At 47.6% G+C, this 22,442-nt stretch overlaps 1 protein-coding gene across 1 annotated transcript in view; it reads right to left on the bottom strand.

The window, feature by feature from the left end:
• The window catches only part of ASTN2 (astrotactin 2), a 935,497-nt gene that overhangs the window by 39,570 nt on the left and 873,485 nt on the right, over positions 1 to 22,442 (bottom strand). The window contains exon 19 of the mRNA XM_075324083.1: positions 20,347 to 20,488. Coding sequence (XP_075180198.1) covers positions 20,347 to 20,488 — 142 coding nt within the window. The remainder of the gene's footprint in view (positions 1 to 20,346; positions 20,489 to 22,442) is intronic.

The raw sequence follows: 22,442 nt of genomic DNA, 5'->3' as shown, positions 1-22,442 counted from the left end.
TAACCCAATCAGTAACCTCCATTATAAGAAAAAAATCTAAACAGTAGAATTGGGGTTTTGGGACTTGACTCCTCCCTATAAAATGAAGTAAAAAAAAACCCAATCAAAATGTCATATATAGGGTACCTCAAAATGTATTAATAAGACTGTTAAATTGCTACACAAAAAAAACAAGGGTAACGTATGTGGCTGAAGTCATATAGACAGTGTCTGATACTTGCTGATGGAGGATCGGGCAATATGTATCAGCTGTCAGGCTTCCTTTAATTATTTAGAACCCAGGATATAGAGTACAAAACTGAAAAACCCATACACGTAAAAATTAGAATTTACATTTTATAATTTAAAATAAAAAAAATCCATTTACTCAATTAGGTAACTGCCAAATACTGATTAGACTTGACATATATTTAATAAAAGCCGTACTGGTTTTCAATTAACTTACGAGTGACGGAGAAATCAGATGGTGCCACTTTCGTGAAATTTTAGGTGGAATGATTTTAGTACAAAAACTAAATTGCTAGCAAATTAAAAATATATTTCTGTTCTAAATTTATGATTTTGAACTGATGATAAAAAACAAATGTGTGTCTATATTTGATGAAAATGAATCTGTTTAACGAGGACCTATCACCAAGTCAACTGTAGCCAGATTTTTTTTCCAGCTGTTCCAATGAATATTCAGCTTTTTGTTTTCTTTTTAAAGCTGCCATTTGATTCCAGAGATATGAACTTTTTTATTTAGTGCTACTTTTTATGGTCTTTGCCAATAGGGCGTGACTCACAGGAAAATACTGCAAAGCAGCTTAAAAAGGCAAAGTCAGAGAATCCCGTGGGCCACACCCCCTTGGTAAAAAACATTTTAATGAGCTCAATTTAAAAAGACCCCACACAGTGAAGGAAATAAGTATTTGATCCCTATGGCAAACAAGACTTAATAATTGGTGGCCAAGCCCTTGTTGGCAAGCACACCAGTCAGACATTTTTTTGTAGTTGATGATGAGGTTTGCGCACTTGTCAGGAGGAATTTTACTCCACTCCTCTTTGCAGAGCATCTCTAAATCATTAAAATTTTGATGCTGTCACTTGACAACTCCCATACGTTTTCAGTGGGATTAAGGTCTGGAGACTGGCTAGGCCACTCCATGACCTTAATGTGCTTCTTTTGAAGCCACTCCTTTGTTGCCTTGGCTGTATGTTTTGGGTCATTATCATGCTGGAAGACCAAGCCACGACCCATTTTTAACGTCCTGATTTTCTGGATTTTTTTTGGATATGCTATCCATCACTGATAAAATGAACCGTCCCTTAAAATTATAGATTGTTTATGTTTTTGCCAATGGGCAAACGTAGAAAATTAGCAGGGGATCAAAATATTATTTCCTTCACTGTATCTCTGGCAGATTTAAAAAAAAAGAAAAGGTTACTCAAGGGTACTGTTAGCAGGACAGCTGATATGTCCTCTTTAATGAAGATGGGTAATTGTTTGGTTAGAAAAAAACAAATTCTTGCTAATGTGCAAGTTTACATTTATATAAAGTTAAATAAGTGCTTAAAGGTAATGACAGCAGATACATACTGCCCATACTGCCCGATCACCAGGCAGCATGTACAGTGCCTACAAGTAGTATTCAACCCCGTGCAGATTTAGCAGGTTTACACATTCGGAATTAACTTGGCATTGTGACATTTGGACTGTAGATCAGCCTGGAAGTGTGAAATGCACTGCAGCAAAAAATAATGTTATTTCTTTTTTTTTTTTTTAAATTGTGAAAAGTTTATTCAGAGGGTCATTTATTATTCAACCCCTCAAACCACCAGAATTCTGTTTGGTTCCCCTAAAGTATTAAGAAGTATTTCAGGCACAAAGAACAATGAGCTTAACATGTTTGGATTAATTATCTCTTTTTCCAGCCTTTTCTGACTAATTAAGACCCTCCCCAAACTTGTGAACAGCACTCATACTTGGTCAACATGGGAAAGACAAAGGAGCATTCCAAGGCCATCAGAGACAAGATCGTGGAGGGTCACAAGGCTGGCAAGGGGTGCAAAACCCTTTCCAAGGAGTTGGGCCTACATGTCTCCACTGTTGGGAGCATCATCCGGAAGTGGAAGGCTTATGAAACTACTGTTAGCCTTCCACGGCCTGGACAGCCTTTGAAAGTTTTCACCCGTGCCGAGGCTAGGCTTGTCCGAAGAGTCAAGGCTAACCCAAGGACAACAAGGAAGGAGCTCCGGGAAGATCTCATGGCAGTGGGGACATTGGTTTCAGTCAATACCATAAGTAACGTACTCCACCGCAATGGTCTCCGTTCCAGACGAGCCCGTAAGGTACCTTTACTTTCAAAGCGTCATGTCAAGGCTCGTCTACAGTTTGCTCATGATCACTTGGAGGACTCTGAGACAGACTGGTTCAAGGTTCTCTGGTCTGATGAGACCAAGATTGAGATCTTTGGTGCCAACCACACACGTGACGTTTGGAGACTGGATGGCACTGCATACGACCCCAAGAATACCATCCCTACAGTCAAGCATGGTGGTGGCAGCATCATGCTGTGGGGCTGTTTCTCAGCCAAGGGGCCTGGCCATCTGGTCCGCATCCATGGGAAGATGGATAGCACGGCCTACCTGGAGATTTTGGCCAAGAACCTCCGCTCCTCCATCAAGGATCTTAAGATGGGTCGTCATTTCATCTTCCAACAAGACAACGACCCAAAGCACACAGCCAAGAAAACCAAGCCCTGGTTCAAGAGGGAAAAAATCAAGGTGTTGCAGTGGCCTAGTCAGTCTCCTGACCTTAACCCAATTGAAAACTTGTGGAAGGAGCTCAAGATTAAAGTCCACATGAGACACTCAAAGAACCTAGATAACTTGGAGAAGATCTGCATGGAGGAGTGGGCCAAGATAACTCCAGAGACCTGTGCCGGCCTGATCAGGTCTTATAAAAGACGATTATTAACTGTAATTGCAAACAAGGGTTATTCCACAAAATATTAAACCTAGGGGTTGAATAATAATTGACCCACACTTTTATGTTGAAAATTTATTAAAATTTAACTGAGCAACATAACTTGTTGGTTTGTAAGATTTATGCATCTGTTAATAAATCCTGCTCTTGTTTGAAGTTTGCAGGCTCTAACTTATTTGCATCTTATCAAACCTGCTAAATCTGCAGGGAGTTGAATACTACTTGTAGGCACTGTATCAGGCACTGGCTGTATGGTTTAAGCCACGTATGTTTTATTCAGAAACGTCGTTTCAGAGAAAAGATACAGTGGTACCTAGCTTAACGAGTAACCCACTTAACGAGAATTTCGCTTAACAAGCAAAGCTTTCTGTAAATTTGTAACCCGCTTTACGAGAAAGCTTTGCTGTACGAGCGAAATCCTCACCTCAGACACTTCCGGTTCCGTCCATCCATCGCGCTCTAACCCGCACTTGCAGTCCACACAAACACACACATGTACGCACAAACACACACAAACATACACGCACTCACACACATACAGTACTATGCTCACCTTACCTTCCGTTCCACCGCCGGCCTCATGGTTCTTGTAGTTCCCGGGTACATCGCGGCGTCCTCGCGGCGAACTACAAGTACCATGACGCCGGCGGTGAAATGGAAGGTAAGGTGAGCATATAATATCTGTACCTTCCGTTTCATCGCCGGCCTCCTGGGTCCTGTAGTGCGCAGCGCCGCTCCGCTCCACTCCAGGCATCGGCATCCATAGCAACGAAGCAGGAACTTCCTGGTTCCTGTCACCGCTTGTCAAAGGCAGCGCGCTGGCCAATCAGAAGCAAGCGGCTCTGCCTTTGACGTCAGCGCTCTGGCAGGAAGTTCCGCCCTCGTCGTTATGGTTACCTGATACACGGCCCGCACCGGAGAACAGCAAGTCCCAGGAGACCGGCGATGGAACGGAAGGTAAGGTGAGCATATAATATGTGCGTGTGCGTGCGTGCTTGTGTGTTTGTGTGTGTTTGTGTGAGTTTGTACATGTTTGTGTGCATTTGTGCATGTGTGGAATGATAGAATAGGGGACCAGGATGGGACATTTAACACATTGTGGAACGAATTGTCTGCATTGCAATGATTTCTTATGGGAAATCTTGCTTTGCTGAACGAGTAACTCGATTAACAAGCACAGTCCCAGAACGGATTGTTCTCGTTAAGTAAGGTACCGCTGTACTTTTAAAGCCTTTGGGCACCAAGCCACACGAGAGACTAGTTGGATAAGCGGGTCCCCAGCAGCTTCTCCAAGCCATTCATGTGCTGGGGCTGCAGGTCGATGGTACTGTGCTGTGCAGGGGATACGGGCGCCGTATTGAAGATGTCGGCGGACTTTAAAATACTGGCGCCCAAATCTCGGCTCAAGATCTCATCTGCCACCTCCGAGCACCATTTTCCTTAAGTCCACTGCTGGGAAATCAGTGGGCCGGAAGCGGCGCGTTCACAGATGAGATTTTGAGCTGAGAGCTCCACCTGCGCACGCACTGACTCCGGGTGCCGTTATTTGAAGTTCGTGACACCGACATTTTCAGGATGGCGCTCGCAGACTCAACACAGCACAGTGCCCTCGGCCCACAGCCCCAGCCTAGATCCAGCACAGTGCCTGCAGCTCCAGCACAGCGCCCGCAGCCCCCGCACAGCACAGCGCCAACAAAGCGCCTGCAGCACAGAGCCCACATCTTCAGCACAGCGCCCGCAGTATCGCCCTATTCTAACACTGCCCCTAGCTCCTGTGAACCCGCTGCACCACTAGTTGGACTGTGTCTAGGCTTTCGAGCCCTTCAGCTTAGGGGTTTACCTTTGGGTAAACACCAGTTGAGTTCCTACTGTGAGTTGATTTGTTTCCTTCCCAGTACCTATTCCTTTCATCCTATATGAACGTGTTTTAGCTTCTCAATCTGGGTTTTTGTGTTTTTTTTTCATACTTTGCTCTCATCTCGTAGGCAGTGTGTTGTGGCCTCCATTCTAGTCCTTCAGAAGGTACGAGAATTACGGAGTCAGGTCCAAGATGGTCTTTTTAGTTGTGTAGCTAGGGTTTTTCTAGTCTGTACAGCGACCAGTTGGGTGCAGGCGCATCGTTTGTCTTTGGTAGGTCCTCCTCCTTTTTCCATTACCCAAGTGTGAGAGTGTGTATATTCATAGCATCTGGCTGAGATCATACAGCCAGTGTCTGATACATGCTGCCCGTCGCTCAGGTTGGATGTATCAGTCGTGAGGTTCCCTTTAATGATAACCATCTTTGTTGGTCAAGTAAGGGGAAGGGATTAATTATCTCGATCCTGGTCATCTAGAAGTTACAAAGTTGGTGTCCAGTGGGTTAATCTACTGTACAGGTTCTAATGAAGCCTTGATAAGAAGCTAAACACAAGCAGTATATCTCAGTCAGTAGAAAGGATCGCGTGCCGCCCCCGTGCCAGCAGCCGGTCTGCTCAGATCCGGATCCGCGGTGGCTCGAGGGGTCTCCGGACTCGAAAATTACAGGGGGCTATTTAAAAAATTGTAGGGCATCATCAATTCAATACGAATTGACACCTTGCATACAGAAATGCTATGATATGAAACCCATGACCCCTCCAAAACATTGAATGCTGGTCACGCATATGGCGCTCATTTACCTTTGATGCTCAAAGTGGCCACCGTCAGCTGCAATGCACATCTGGACTCTGGACAGCATACTGTATCTTGCTGCACGTTGTGCAATATGGTAGGTGACACGTTTGCACAAGCATCTGTGATACGTCGTCGTAGGTCCTGCAATGTTGGTGGAGGGGTCGCATACACCTGCTGTTTGATGTGACCTCACAGAAAGAAGTCCAATGGGTTCAGGTCAGGTGAGCGTGGAGGCCACTCCACACAGCCGCCATATCCAATGACTTGTAGGAAGGTCTCCATGAGGTATTGCTTCATGTCCGCAGCCTTGTGAGTTTTACATGATCTAATCATAGCATTTCTGTATGCAAGGTGTCGATTCATATTGTATTGATGATGCCCTACAACTTTGTAATTCACTTTTTTTTCTCTATCTCGTTCCGTTTTCGAGATAAAAATGCTAACTCCGTTGTTTTCCACCAGGTGGCGCTATAGGTGGTTTCATTGCGTAGTGCATGGCTACTTTACTATACCTAGACACCACTTCTATGCCTATAGCTGCCGCCGTTCTCAGGTTAATGGCGGTGGACAGGATATTTGTGGACACACTGTAAAGCAATGATCTATCTGCAAATATCACATTTAGGTAAGACAAGTAAATTATACCTTACTCATACATATTGAAAAAGTATCATCAATGCAAAAATAATGACAATGAACTAAATAAATCTAAACTAAAAGGTAAAATATCACCAAAAATCGAACAATATGAAAGTTTAGGGACATACTGTACCATCTATGTGAGGTATCACTTCATGGGAGTATAAAATGATTATAAATGACATCAGATAATAATAATATATTGCTACTGCAAATGGAGACTGAATAATAACAAGTAAATAAAAAGATCAATTATGATAGAATGTGCAAGCAGCCATGAATTTCATGCAAAGCTATTCCAAGGTTATATAAAAATGAAGGGCCGATGTATAATAAAAAGCTGAGGCTTTAAAAATTCATTGAATAGCTAATTAAAGGTGGCAAATTTCAATGAAAGCGGTCGGATAGCACTCGTCTGATGTATACACTCTTGTGAGCGAGCCCTAATTCAGCTTGTTTTACCTTATTTAATTGCCCTTTTCTAACTGGAAATTCAGGGTGTAGTTCTCTTTAGATAGATTATGTGATTTCATGGTCTCAGTCTATAGAAGGTCGTATCTATATATATAATTGCCTTATTCTGTCTGTCTGTCTGTCTGTCTGTCTGTCATGCTTCAAAATTGTGTCCTTCCGGTGACATTGTGTCCTTACGGTGACACAAAGCTGATTGGCCGCTGGGCTCGCCATGGCCCTGCCCCCCCACACGGATTGGCCGCTCGCCCAGGCTGCGCCCCCACACGGATTGGCCAGCTGCTCGCCCAGGCTCCGCCCCCCCACAGATTGGCCTCTCGCCCCGGCACCCTGCAGGCATTGGCAATTCGGCCACGCCACGCCCCGCCCCTCTCACGCAATGCACGCTAGCTCTGGCCCCGCCCCCCCCGCCCCCCCCCCCCCGCGCATTTCCCGAACTGACACGGCTGTCACGGAGCCACGACTCCCAGGTGAGTACTGTACTCCCTCCCCCCTCGCCGGGAGCCCACATCAGCGTACGTCGCCAACCCAGCCGACACTTAGGGTACCTTCACACTTAGCGATGCAGCAGCGATCCGACCAGCGATCTGACCTGGTCAGGATCGCTGCTGCATCACTACATGGTCGCTGGTGAGCTGTCAAACAGGCAGATCTCACCAGCGACCAGTGAACAGCCCCCAGCCAGCAGCGACGTGCAAGCGACGCTGCGCTTGCACGGAGCCGGCGTCTGGAAGCTGCGGAGACTGGTAACTAAGGTAAACATCGGGTATGATTACCCGATGTTTACATTAGTTACCAGCGCACACCGCTTAGCTGTGTGTGCAGGGAGCAGGGAGCCGCGCACACTGAGCGCTGGCTCCTTGCTCTCCTAGCTACAGTACACATCGGGTTAATTAACCCGATGTGTAATGCAGCTACATGTGCAGAGAGCCGGAGCCGGCAGCACAGGCACCGTGAGAGCGACGGAGGCTGGTAACTAAGGTAAATATCGGGTAACCACCTTGGTTACCCGATGTTTATCTTGGTTACAGCTTACCGCAGCTGCCAGATGCCGGCTCCTGCTCCCTGCTCGCTTCATTTGTCGCTCTCTCGCTGTCACACACAGCGATCTGTGTGTCACAGTGCGAGAGCGCCTTTGAAGAAAACGAACCAGGGCTGTGTGTAACGAGCAGCGATCTCGCAGCAGGGGCCAGATCGCTGCTCAGTGTCACACACAGCGAGATCGCTAATGAGGTCACTGCTGCGTCACAAAAAGCGTGACTCAGCAGCGATCTCGGCAGTGAGCTCGCTGTGTGTGAAGCACCCCCATACCCGATGTTTACCTTAGTTACCAGTCTCCGCAGCTTCCAGACGCCGGCTCCGTGCAAGCGCAGCGTCGCTTGCACGTCGCTGCTGGCTGGGGGCTGTTCACTGGTCGCTGGTGAGATCTGCCTGTTTGACAGCTCACCAGCGACCATGTAGCGATGCAGCAGCGATCCTGACCAGGTCAGATCGCTGGTCGGATCGCTGCTGCATCGCTAAGTGTGAAGGTACCCTTACCCTCGCATTGCTGGCCTTGCCGCCTTATCCTGGTGTGGGCTCCCGTGCGAGCGGGGGACGGGATACGTTGGTAACCATGCTAGCATGGTTACAAGCGCATCAAGGTCCTGCAGCGGCTGAAGATCCACACGCACACACATAACAGCACACACACACATACACACACATCAGATCACACTCACTCTCACACACACCTCACACACACCTCACATCGCATCCACACACTCACAGCATCCGGAGATATCGCTTGCTTCTCGGACTCGATACTGTGCTGTTGTGAGCTTCCAGGACCTGCCGGAGGATCACATGGCCAGAAGCATGTGGTATCTCCGGATGTTGTGAGTGTGAGCGCGTATGTGCGATTTCGTCAGTGTCTGTGTGTGTGAGTGTATGCGATCGGGTGTGTGTGAGTGTCGGGATCGGGTGTGTGTGAGTGTATGCGATCGGGTGTGTGTGAGTGTCGGGATCGGGTGTGTGTGAGTGTATGCGATCGGGTGTTTGAGTGTCGGCAGAGGAGAACGGCGTGCTGGAGGAGGCTGAGAGCAGAGAGGCTGATCTTGGGGAAGGCTGGGAGGGGGAGGCTGATGCTGGGGGAGACTGGGAGGGGAAGGCTGATGCTGAAGGAGGCTGGGAGGAGAGAGGCTGATCCTGGGGAAGGCTGGGAAGGGGAGGCTGATGCTGAGGGAGGCTGGAAGGAGAGAGGCTGATGCTGGGGGAGGCTGGAAGGAGAGAGGCTGAGGCTGGGAGGAGAGAGGCTGATGCTGGGGAAGGCTGATGCTGAGGGAGGCTGGGAGGGGAAAGCTGATGCTGGGGAAGGCTGGGAGGACGGAGGCTGGGAGGAGAGAGGCTGATCCTGGGGAAGGCTGGGAGACGGAGGCTGATGCTGGGGGAGGCTGGAAGGAGAGAGGCTGATGCTGGGGGAGGCTGGAAGGAGAGAGGCTGATGCTGGGGGAGGCTGATGCTGGGGGAGGCTGGGAGGACAGAGGCTGGGAGGAGAGAGGCTGATCCTGGGGAAGGCTGGGAGAGGGAAGCTGATGCTGGGGGAGGCTGGAAGGAGAGAGGCTGATGCTGGGGGAGGCTGGAAGGAGAGAGGCTGATGCTGGGGGAGGCTGATGCTGGGGGAGGCTGGGAAGAGAGAGAGGCTGGGAGGAGAGAGGCTGATGCTGGGGAAGGCTGGGAGGAGAGAGGCTGATGCTGGGGACAGAGAGGAGAGGCTGATGCTGGGAGGAGAGAGGCTGATGCTGGGATGAGAGAGGCTGATCCTGGGGAAGGCTGGGAGGGGGAGGCTGAGAGAAGAGAGGCTGATGCTGAGGGAGGCTGAGGCTGGGGTAGGCTGGGAGGAGAGAGGCTGATGCTAGGGACAGAAATGGCTGATGCTGGGAGGAGAGAGGCTGATGCTGTGAGGAGAGAGGCTAATGCTGGGAGGAGAGAGGCTGATGCTGGGAGGAGAGAGGCTGATGCTGTGTGCAGAGAGGCTGATGCTGCGGGCAGAGAGGCTGATGCTGCGGGCAGAGAGGCTGATGCTGGTGCAGCATGGGGGATGGAGCACGATGGGGGGTGCGCAGCATGGGGGATGGAGCACGATGGGGAGTGCGCAGCATGGGGGATGGAGCACGTTTGGGAGTGCGCAGCATGGCGGATGGACCACGTTTGGGAGTGCGCAGCATGGAGGATGGAGCACGTTTGGGAGTGCGCAGCATGGCGGATGGACCACGTTTGGGAGTGCGCAGCATGGAGGATGGAGCACGTTTGGGAGTGCGCAGCATGGCGGATGGAGCACGTTTGGGAGTGAGCAGCATGGCGGATGGAGCACGTTTGGGAGTGCGCAGCATGGCGGATGGAGCACGTTTGGGAGTGCGCAGCATGGTGGATGGAGCACGTTTGGGAGTGCGCAGCATGGCGGATGGACCACGTTTGGGAGTGCGCAGCATAGCGGATGGACCACGTTTGGGAGTGCGCAGCATGGCGGATGGACCACGTTTGGGAGTGCGCAGCAGGCGGATGGAGCACGTTTGGGAGTGCGCAGCATGGCGGATGGAGCACGTTTCGGAGTGCGCAGCATGACGGATGGAGCACGTTTGGGAGTGCGCAGCATGGCGGATGGAGCACGTTTGGGAGTGCGCAGCATGCCGGATGGTGCACGATGGGGAGTGCGCAGTATGGCGGATGGAGCACGTTTGGGAGTGCGCAGTATGGCGGATGGAGCACGTTGGTGAGTGCGCAGCATGGCGGATGGAGCACGTTTGGGAGTGCGCAGCATGGCGGATGGACCACGTTTGGGAGTGCGCAGCATGGCGGATGGAGCACGTTTGGGAGTGCGCAGCATGGCGGATGGAGCACGTTTGGGAGTGCGCAGCATGGCGGGTGGAGCACGTTTGGGAGTGCGCAGCATGGCGGCTGGAGCACGTTTGGGAGTGCGCAGCATGGCGGATGGAGCATGATGGGGGGTGCGCAGCATGGCGGATGGAGCACGTCTGGGAGTGCGCAGCATGGCGGATGGAGCATGTTTGGGAGTGCGCAGCATGGCGGATGGAGCACGTTTGGGAGTGCGCAGCATGGCGGATGGAGCACGTTTGGGAGTGCGCAGCATGGGGGATGCAGCACGATAGGGAGTGCGCAGTATGGCGGATGGAGCACGTTTGGGAGTGCGCAGCATGGCGGATGGACCACGTTTGGGAATGCGCAGCATGGGGGATGCAGCACGATGGGGAGTGGGCTGCATGGGGGATGGAGCACGATGGGGGGTGCGCAGCATGGGGGATGGAGCACGTTTGGGAGTGCACAGCATGGCGGATAGAGCACGATGGGGAGTGCGCAGCATGGCGGATGGAGCACGTTTGGGAGTGCGCAGCATGGGGGATGCAGCACGATGGGGAGTGCGCTGCATGGGGGATGGAGCACGATGGGGGGTGCGCAGCATGAGGGATGGAGCACGATGGGAGGTGCACTCCTCCCCCCAACACACACACACATGCGCACTGCACAACACACACACACTGGGAACCACAAACAACGCCCTACACAGACACCCACACACACAGACAACGCTGCAAACACACAACACCCAACACACAAACACCGCAGCACACACAAATATACGCACATACCGCACAACACACACATTGCTCAAAACATACCTCCCCCCAAAACACACCACACACACACAAACCGCACAACACACACACACACAACGCTACAGACACACAGCGCTCCACAAACAACGCAACACACGCAACACACATACAACACCGCTCTCACCCCCCGCCACACCCAGAACATGTACAGCGCCCTACACAAACACTTGGTAACTACACACAACAACATCTATATATATATATATATATATATATATATAACAAAAATCATACATGAACTACACAATACGTAAATTCTAGAATACCCGATGCGTAGAATCGGGCCACCTTCTAGTATGATATAATTGCATAGAATGTACCACTAAAGTTATGAACTAGGGGATGGAGAAACTTCTATCACAGTTTATGATGATAACTGTTGTAAAAAGAACTCTTTTATGCAGGGATAAGAGTCACGATCCAGGGCTTTTTAGTCAGCTTACACCCCAGATACACCTTTTCTCTCGAAGTTTACTATCTGTTATCCTTGTGTAGTGCCCCCCCATGCACTGTATACGATGTCTATGGTTTCTGTGCTATGTGTCAGGTTACTAAGTAATGTGAATTTAAGTATACAGTAAGTCGTATGTGATAGTTAGAGAGCTTTTAGGTAAGAGACGAGTCTTAGTGTGTCGCCCCCCGCGTCAGCAGCCGGGCTGCTCGGATTCGGATCTGCGGTGGCTCGAGAGGGCTGCAGACCCGGGGGTCGTACGGCTCCTCTAACCAAGGGGGGTTATGTACAGGGGATGGTGTGGAAAGTTCATGACGCCACCCATGGTGTGTGGTAAGGTGGAGTACCACCGCTGCAATTTTGAGTACACGGTGGCGATGGTGTGAGCAGTTAGGTGTTTAACCCCTCCACGGGTAGGGGGGATGCCCCAGGACTCTGTGAAGGTGACAGGGGACTGTGCCGTTGGGACGGTAAGGGTCACTTGCATACTCACTCAGTCCAATAACGCTGACACCGACAACTGTAGTAAACCAAAGTTCTGGACACCGCTGCCGCTGAGGGGGAACACGCCTGGGTCCCGTTTCTGTTGGTGTTGCCTGTTAGCCTGTGACCTTTCTCCATGGCACCTTGTCTTCTAATTGGCCCCTTTAGTTTGGAAATAATCGGGTCCCACTCCCCAGTCTGGCTAACTGCGGGAGCATGCTTTCAGGGTTCACGCTTGGGAATTTCTGGACCGTATGTGTGGAAAGTCCTATCCCCCTTGTTGCACTAGTACCCCGATTTTGAAGCGGGTGGAGAATGTATCTTGAAGGCTTCGTCTTCGTCGGGTAAATTGTCAGGACAGCTGTAGCTGCTCCTTGACCTAGGGTCCACGTACCCCTTCGTGCCATGACCCATGCCCGGTGATGGCACAAGGCCGCCGGCTGTCCTCCTCGACAGTCTGTGCCCCTTGTCACGATCCCCTGCGACCGGGGTCCAGCTCCTACCAGGCCCAGACCAATGTCTGCCACCTAGTAGTTCCAAGGAGCCCAGCTCCTGACCTCTCCTCTTGAGAGTCACTCAACTGACTTGTCTCCTGACACTCCTGACCCCCCTTACCAACCTCCAAGTAGGCAACCCTATTCCACTCAGGCCGTCTACTGGTGTGTCTGGTGGGTGTGGTGCAGGGTGTTCCTAGGATTTTGATTAGCTTGTTCTTGGCAACACCAATGGTTAGGGACCCTTAACCAAGGAGGAGGTGGATATTGCACAAAAGGGCAGATTGCACAATATCCTGTGATGACCTGACAGGCCAGGGCGTCACATTAGCATGTAACGGAAGACAAGACAGAAGTATTTTACTATAGGAATGTTGACATCTAGTGCATACTTAAGGGGGCTTTACACGCTGCAACATCGCTAATGCGGAGTCGTTGGGGTCACGGAATTTGTGACGCACATCCGGCCGCATTAGCGATGCCGTTGCGTGTGACACCGATGAGCGATTTTGCATCGTTGCAAAAACGTGCAAAATCGCTCATTGGTGACATGGGGGTCCATTCTCGATTATCGTTACTGCAGCAGTAACGATGTAGTTCGTCGCTCCTGCGGCAGCACACATCGGTATGTGTGACGCCGCAGGAACGAGGAAGCTCTCCTTACCTGCCTCCCGGCCGCTATGCGGAAGGAAGGAGGTGGGTGGGATGTTACGTCCCGCTCATCTCCGCCCCTCCGCTGCTATTGGGCGGCCGCTCCGTGACGTCGCTGTGACGCCGCACGGACCGACCCCTTAGAAAGGAGGCGGTTCGCCGGTCACAGCGACATCGCCGGGCAGGTAAGTATGTGTGACAGGTCTGGGCGATGTTGTGCGGCACGGGCAGCGATTTGCCCATGTCGCGCAACAGATGGGGGCGAGTACCCACACTAGCGATATCGGGACCGATATCGCAGTGTGTAAAGTAGCCTTTAGAGTACAAGGAAGGACACATTTATGTATATAAGAGTTAATAGTAGCTAGTGGGAGGAGAAAAGTTATGTAGAGTGTGGCTATTTTTGGGAAAAAGAAAGGACGATGGAAGGATATGGGCTTGGGTGCGAGAGCCGGTCCTGAACCGCAAGACCAATCTCTGAAGGTCCGGAGCCCGTGGCTCATCTCGGCGGGCTTGGTGAAGTTGTCAGGGTAATAAATTGACAAGGAGTTGGAAGAGGGAAAAGGGGGGGATGAACCCAGAGTACCATAGACCCTTGTGAAGAAAACAGAGGATTACTGATGGAGAAAAGAAAGTTACAGCTGCACCCATAGTGGGAGCTCACAGAGATGGAGAAGCTGCCACTTCACCAAAAATGGGAGCTTATAGGAACAAAAGGAAGGCTGCCGCTGCACCCATGGTGAGAGTCTTACAGGAGAGAGAGTACCTTAGTGAGGAAGAGCGATATATACCTTCCCCCTGCTAGCATTTCCTGCTCGTGATATTCTCATTTGGATGTCCAGCCATACACTGACTGTGATATACAGCAGCAGTAAGACTAACTGGGGTTTTATCGCTCTGCTGTTTTTGCTCTTCACTGTGCACCTATCTTCTGTTTGCCGCTAGGAAGTAGGTGGCATACTAGCTAGAAGTACTTTCATCAAATATAAAATAAAGGAATTTTCTCTGTATTTATTTCTTTTTACTTTCATGATTAGTAACCGGGTGGGTCATAGACCCCTCCCCATTACTAATCCAGGACTTTGTGGCAGCTGGGTTTTTGTTTAACAAATCACAGCTGTCATTAACTCCTTACATAACCCTGATAACTACTACTCCGGCACAACCTAGGAGAAGCCAGGTAAGCGCCAGAATTGGTGCATCTACTGTATGAGCTATTTTTAGGCTGGGAAGGGAACAATAACCATGGGCCTCCCCATCCTGAGAATACTAGCCCCCAGGTGTCTTCCTTATCTTGGCTCAGTGTCAAAATTAGGGGGGAAACCATGTTGTTATTTTAAATTATTTATTTAAATAATTAAAATAAGCAGTGTGGAGTCCCTCATATTTTATACACAGCCAAGATAAAGCATATACTGTAGCTGGGGGCTGCAGCCTCCAGCTGTCTGCTTTATCTGCAGTGTGACTGCAACAAAACATAGATGCTGTCACAGAGGGTGGGCGGAGGAAGCAGTGAATATTCATAAGCTTTAATGAGCAGACCCAGAAACAGTGTGACACTCAGTAAGTATAATTGCTTTCTTGAATCCATGTTTTGCTTCTTTTTCCAGCCCCCTAGCCCTTACTGCCACCATTTTATAGCACTTAAGTTTGGGTCCCCATAGACTTATGTGTGGTTTGGGGTCCGGGCTCAAGTTCGGGACTTTTTTTTTAAGTCTAGCCAGATTTGCCGAACTTGAACATGTGTGGGTTTGCCCATTTCTAGTTACGACTCACACAATAGTGTTTATCAAGTGCAAGAATACAGTGTAATATCTTGGGTTTAAAGGAAATCTATGACAGGCTTTTGCTATGTAATCTGACAGCAGCATAATGTAGGTGATCTGATTCTAGCGATATATCACTTAGTTCACTGGGTACCTCAGTTGTGATAGAATCATAGTTTTCTCTTCTGCAGTCCCATCAGAGCTTGGAGTATGGAGCCTTATATAACCCACCCACACATAACCCACCCACACCACTTTTTGACAGCTTTCTGTGTAAACTTAACAGAAAGCTGCTAATCAGTGGTAGGGGTATTGATGGGCCAGGAGGCACAAGCACATGTAGTAATAATCTGCTGCTAAAACACTGAATTTTAGTGAAATAAAAAATCCCAGTGAAATAAGTGACACTTCATTGAAATCAAGGTCTCTGCCCCTACATTATGTTGCTCTCAGATTACATGGGAAAAACCTGCTGGCAGATTCCCTTTAAACATTTAGAATTAGGACTATTTAGCCAATCACCATTATGAAACCTCCCCCTCATTATCATATAGTAATTAGTGTTAAAACCACCATTTGCATAATACATATAAGTCGTTGTTACACACTCCCGCTTCTATTTTATTCCCAACAACATTTGCTTTATAGCCATAGAGCTGATTAGAAAGTATAAAACTAAGGAGCTGTTGAATGAGGGACATTGTTTTGAGCAATTTAAAGAGGATCTGTCATCGGGACAAAAGAGGCCAGTTTCTGCTCTTATTTTACGCCGGCTGCGCCTCTGATCATTGCGCTTTTATTTTTTTTTTAAAATTAGGTATACAATTCCATTTTTCTTTAGTGCTACTTTTCATGGTATTTACAGATGGCTGTAGCTGATAGGGTAATTATGTGGAGTAGCCTAAAGACACACCCCAGAGGATCCTGTGAGCCACGCCTCTGAGGATCTGTGAGCCACGCCTCTGAGGATCCTGTGAGCCACACCTCTGAGGAAGGATCCCATGAGCCACGCCCCTTTAGTGGAGACCATAAAAAAATATACAACAAAAAAAGGGCCAATTTTTCTAGAACCATACTGTGGATTTAAAAACAAAACACAATACTCAGGGGATCAACAGGACTAAAGAGCAAAGACTGGCCACTTTTGAACTGGTGACAGGTCTCCTTTAAGCACAGCACTGTTTAGAACAGATACTAAAACTTAAAAATGACCCCAAAAGGGGAGCATGGTTAACCTTTGACATATTTATGATTGCATTTATGTGTGAAAACCACAAAACAGTTGCATAATTTAGAAGGGTCAAAGCTGTCTTAAAAAGCATGGAATTATTTAGTAAACTGAATATTTAACAAGCGTAAAAATTTTGCAATGTGTGAAAAATATATAATTATCAAATGTATTTACAGTGATTGAAGTCAATGCATTACAGATTTGGCACAAAATACATGTTTTTGATAAATGAGAGCCATCCGAAGCATAGTATGCCATTCTTCTTACTTATTGAATATTATTGTTAGATATACAGTTAGGTCCAGAAATATTTGGACAGTGACACAAGTTTTGTTATTTTAGCTGTTTACAAAAACATGTTCAGAAATACAATTATATATATAATATGGGCTGAAAGTGCACACTCCCAGCTGCAATATGAGAGTTTTCACATCCAAATCGGAGAAAGGGTTTAGGAATCATAGCTCTGTAATGCATAGCCTCCTCTTTTTCAAGGGACCAAAAGTAATTGGACAAGGGACTCTAAGGGCTGCAATTAACTCTGAAGGCGTCTCCCTCGTTAAACTGTAATCAATGAAGTAGTTAAAAGGTCTGGGGTTTATTACAGGTGTGTGGTTTTGCATTTGGAAGCTGTTGCTGTGACCAGACAACATGCGGTCTAAGGAACTCTCAATTGAGGTGAAGAAGAACATCCTGAGGCTGAAGAAAAAGAAAAAATCCATCAGAGAGATAGCAGACATGCTTGGAGTAGCAAAATCAACAGTCGGGTACATTCTGAGAAAAAAGGAATTGACTGGTGATCTTGGGAACTCAAAAAGGCCTGGGCGTCCACGGATGACAACAGTGGTGGATGATCACCGCATACTTTCTTTGGTGAAGAAGAACCCGTTCACAACATCAACTGAAGTCCAGAACACTCTCAGTGAAGTAGGTGTATCTGTCTCTAAGTCAACAGTAAAGAGAAGACTCCATGAAAGTAAATACAAAGGGTTCACATCTAGATGCAAACCATTCATCAATTCCAAAAATAGACAGGCCAGAGTTAAATTTGCTGAAAAACACCTCATGAAGCCAGCTCAGTTCTGGAAAAGTATTCTATGGACAGATGAGACAAAGATCAACCTGTACCGGAATGATGGAAAGAAAAAAGTTTGGAGAAGAAAGGGAACGGCACATGATCCAAGGCACACCACATCCTCTGTAAAACATGGTGGAGGCAACGTGATGGCATGGGCATGCATGGCTTTCAATGGCACTGGGTCACTTGTGTTTATTGATGACATAACAGCAGACAAGAGTAGCCGGATGAATTCTGAAGTGTACCGGGATATACTTTCAGCCCAGATTCAGCCAAATGCCGCAAAGTTGATCGGACGACGCTTCATAGTACAGATGGACAATGACCCCAAGCATACAGCCAAAGCTACCCAGGAGTTCATGAGTGCAAAAAAGTGGAACATTCTGCAATGGCCAAGTCAATCACCAGATCTTAACCCAATTGAGCATGCATTTCACTTGCTCAAATCCAGACTTAAGACGGAAAGACCCACAAACAAGCAAGACCTGAAGGCTGTGGCTGTAAAGGCCTGGCAAAGCATTAAGAAGGAGGAAACCCAGCGTTTGGTGATGTCCATGGGTTCCAGACTTAAGGCAGTGATTGCCTCCAAAGGATTCGCAACAAAATATTGAAAATAAAAATATTTTGTTTGGGTTTGGTTTATTTGTCCAATTACTTTTGACCTCCTAAAATGTGGAGTGTTTGTAAAGAAATGTGTACATTTCCTACAATTTCTATCAGATATTTTTGTTCAAACCTTCAAATTAAACGTTACAATCTGCACTTGAATTCTGTTGTAGAGGTTTCATTTCAAATCCAATGTGGTGGCATGCAGAGCCCAACTCGCGAAAATTGTGTCACTGTCCAAATATTTCTGGACCTAACTGTATCCTTCCATACTGGACTGCTTAAGGAGACTAGACTTGGAAAATGAACTCATTTTAGTGCACACTAAATTTACTTTCATAAACTATCTCTATCACTTACATCATTTAAAAGGAATCTGTCAGTAGGTTTTTACTTCTTCATCTGAGAGCAGCATGATATAGGCAAAGAGATCCTGAATCCAATGATGTATCACTTAGATTACTGGCTGCAGCTGCTCTGTCATAATCAGAAATTTTTAGATTTAGTCATGTATCAGAGCTGAGAGAGCTGTTCTAACCCACTCTTTAGAGATTGTACATTGACAGATAGGTGTAAATCAATGGAGAGGCCATGCTGGACTGGCGTGCACGTGATATTGTAGTCCAAGCATTGATAATTCCTGTTTGTGTACTGTTGCTTAAAGTGAGTCTGTCACTAGGTTTTTGCTAACCCATCTGAGAGCAACATAATATAGAGACTGAAACCCTCATTCCAGGGATGTGTCACTTACTGAGCGGCTCGCGGTCATTTTGATAAAATCAATGTTTTCTCTCCTGCAGATCTAACAGTTATACAGAGCTCATAAATATGCTGGACTTTCTAAGGGGGCGGTTCGTACGGCGTCACAGCGACGTCACTAAGCGGCCGCCCAATAGAAGCGGAGGGGCGGAGATTAGCGGCCGTAACATGCCGACCACCTCCTTCCTTCTGCATTGCCGGTGGCCGCAGGTAAGCTGCAGGTTGTCGTTCCCGAGGTGTCACACGTAGCAATGTGTGCTGCCTCGGGAACAACGAACAACCTGCGTGCTCAACAATCAACGATTTTTTAAAAATGAACGACGTGTCAACAATGGATGATAAGGTGAGTATTTTCCATCGTTAACTGTCGTTCCTTGCTGTCACACGCAACGACGTCACTAACGATGCCGGATGTGTGTCACGGAATCCTTGACCCCGGCGATATATCGTTAGATCCGTCATTGCGTGTAACGGGGCCTTTACTCAGTGAGATTGGATGCAGATGTCTGTGATCAGCAAATTTCAAGTCTTGTCACAGATTCTCAATGGGATTTTGGTCTGGACAGTGACTGGGCCATTCACACACATGAATATGCTGTGACCTAAACCATCCATTGTAGCTCTGGCAGGATGTTTAGGCTCATTGTCCTGCTTGAAGGTGACCTACACCCCAGTCTCAAGTCTTTTGCAGACTTTTAAAGATTTTCCTCCAGGATTATCCTGTATTAACTCCATCCATACTCCCATCAACTTTGACTAGCTTCCCTGCTCCTGCTGAAGAAAATCCTCCCCATAGCATGATGCTTCTACCATGTGTGACGGTGGGGATGGTGTTTTCAGGGTATTAGTTTTCTGCCGACAAAGCATTTTGCATTTAGCCCAAAAAGTTCTTCTTTGGTTTCATTTGACTAGAAGACCTTCTTCCACATGCCATGTAGTGGACACAATGAGCATGTGGAAGAAGGTGCTCAAGTCTTATCTGTAGTGGTGCAGTTAAGCTCTTCATTGTGAAGTAATAGTGCCATACTGCACATCCGTAATTATTCTCCCATAGGCACGACTCAGAACAGTATATTGCGTTGCCATCCATGACTGATTGTTTGCATATGCCAACAGAGATGCACCAAATATAGTGATCTAAGTTGGACGCATGCGCAGTAGGAGCAGAGAGATACCAGCGCATGCACATTGAGTGTGGCTTTCATTCATCCGCTCTTAAGAGGGTTTTATATGTCTAATATAATAGACGTGGGAGCGTTATTGATCAAAACACTCTAAATAAACTTAAAAAATGCAATCCCAATCCAAATATTCCATATACGAAGATAACATGGCTCTTCTGATGCCTACGGTATAACGGGTGCAGCTGTTCTTGACAATATCTTTAGCTTATTGATTTCCTTTAAGAATTGCTCGCATCTTACTTGTAAATACTGTCTGCTTCCAAGCACTTGAAAATGACGGAGTAAAGATTGTTGTCTGATGTCACACCATGGCTTCTTCCAGCTGAGATGCAAGCGGTACCCAAACCAGACAGTAAATCATCGGTGAGGCTGAGAGACTCTCCTGGAAAAAGACAAAAGAAACAAGAAAATGCATTATACAACTCATTACATAATAATGTATTGAGGCTCCAAGTTATCAGAATCACAAGTGTAATGCGGGCTTTACACGCTGCGACATCGCTAACAATGTCGCGAGCGATAGCACCCGCCCCTATCGATTGTGCATCACGGGCAAATCGCTGCCCGTGGTGCACAACATAGCTAGGAACCGTCACACATACATACCTGCCTAGCGACGTCACTGTGACCGGTGAACCGCCTCCTTTCTAAGGGGACGGTTCGTTCGGAGTCACAGCGGCGTCACTATGCGGCCGCCCAATAGAAGCGGAGGCGCGGAGATGAGCGGCCGGAACATCCTGCTCACCTCCTTCCTTCCTCATTGCCGGCGGATGCAGGTACGGTGTTGTTTCTCGTTCCTGTTGTGTCACACATAGCGATGTATGCTGCCACAGGAACGACAAAAAACCTGCGTCCTGCAACAGCAACGATAATCGGGAAAGGAACGTCCGGGCAACGATCAACGATTAGGTAAGTAATTTTGATTGTTAATGGTCGTTCCTGCGTTTCACACTCAACGACGTCGCTAACGAGACTGGATGTGCGTCACGAATTCCGTGACCCCAATGACATCTCATTAGCGATGTTGCTGCGTGTAAAGCACACTTCAGATTTGTGGGATATCTGAAGTTACCAAAAGGGTTGCACCTGGAACAGCATTGCCATTGGGACATAAAAAATAGAACATTTTACCAATCTACAGTATATTATGTATAAATGTTCTCCATCAGTGCACAAAGCAAAAGGTTTTAATGGAACAATTACCCTGATCTACAGGCAAATTTGTTCAGAGACGAAAACAGTTGGACGCAATTAATTTTGTGGTGCTGAAAACAAATATGATTGTCATGCGCTGTCCGGTCCCGCACATGTGAATTACGACTACACGTCGGACTATGTTCACATTGCAGAGTCTGAAAAGGCAACCTAGTCTCTCCTATATGATTAGCATTGCTGGGCATCGGCTGAGTTGTTCCACTGCTCCCAGCCGTGCAGGAGTTAATCCTGTTTAGAGCAGTATGCTTCTCCTCTGAGAGCCGGTTGCTAATTACTATCCACAGCTAGCCTCTTCCTATTTAAGGCTGGGGAGTGTAGTAGGAGACTGCCAAAGATAGCTCCAGTGATCCCAGCCTCAGTGGTTATTCCGTTCATGGTGAATTACAGTTGCTATTCTGCGTGGTGTGAACGTTCCCCTGTTGTGAGTTTATTCACTGTCTCCCCTTTGTGTGTGAGTGCAGTGTGCATGAGGTTTCGTTCTCCCTTGCCCGTTTCTCTTCTTTGGGGGTTTTGTTACTGGGTCTATGGCTCGCTCCAGGATGGGGGGAGTAAGATCCGGGATCGGACAGGAGTCATGGTCACGCTGGGGACTCGGATCTGGCTACCATTAAACTTATCTCTGAGATAAGGGACAGCGCAGGATCTCAAGTCTGAGGGCCAATTTAGGAGCCCCTGTTCCATCAGTACGTACTCCATAGCAATGATGCTTAAATTTGCTGATTGTCTCTAACTGTCAAGATCCAGAGGAAGTAGTTACTAATGACTTCTTTCATTCACTTCATTCAGACTTATTGCGTCTTTATTATTTCATCATCATTATTGTATTATTAGTATCTAGTCTATTACACCATTTATTTAGTCTATTGAGCCTTCAGTATTCTATCATCTTATGATGACCAATCAAAAAATGCCAACTTAGCCCTGATGACATAATCCTAATTATAGTTTCATCACCTACTTTTATAAACACTCTCTGTGTAAGGTATACAGTTTTAGAATTTCTTACCATATTGACATGTTTCTATGGTTTTTTAGATATGCCTCATTCTTGCATTAACAAAGTGGAGAGTTTTTGCTACATATGAGGTGAAGTCACTTTTGCATCACAAAGGTGAAACCTG

Source organism: Anomaloglossus baeobatrachus, chromosome 9 (genome assembly GCF_048569485.1).
Source record: "Anomaloglossus baeobatrachus isolate aAnoBae1 chromosome 9, aAnoBae1.hap1, whole genome shotgun sequence".
Classification (NCBI taxonomy): Eukaryota; Metazoa; Chordata; class Amphibia; order Anura; family Aromobatidae; genus Anomaloglossus; species Anomaloglossus baeobatrachus.
Note: the sequence above shows the minus strand (reverse complement) of the source record. Positions and strands in the feature narration are given on the sequence as shown.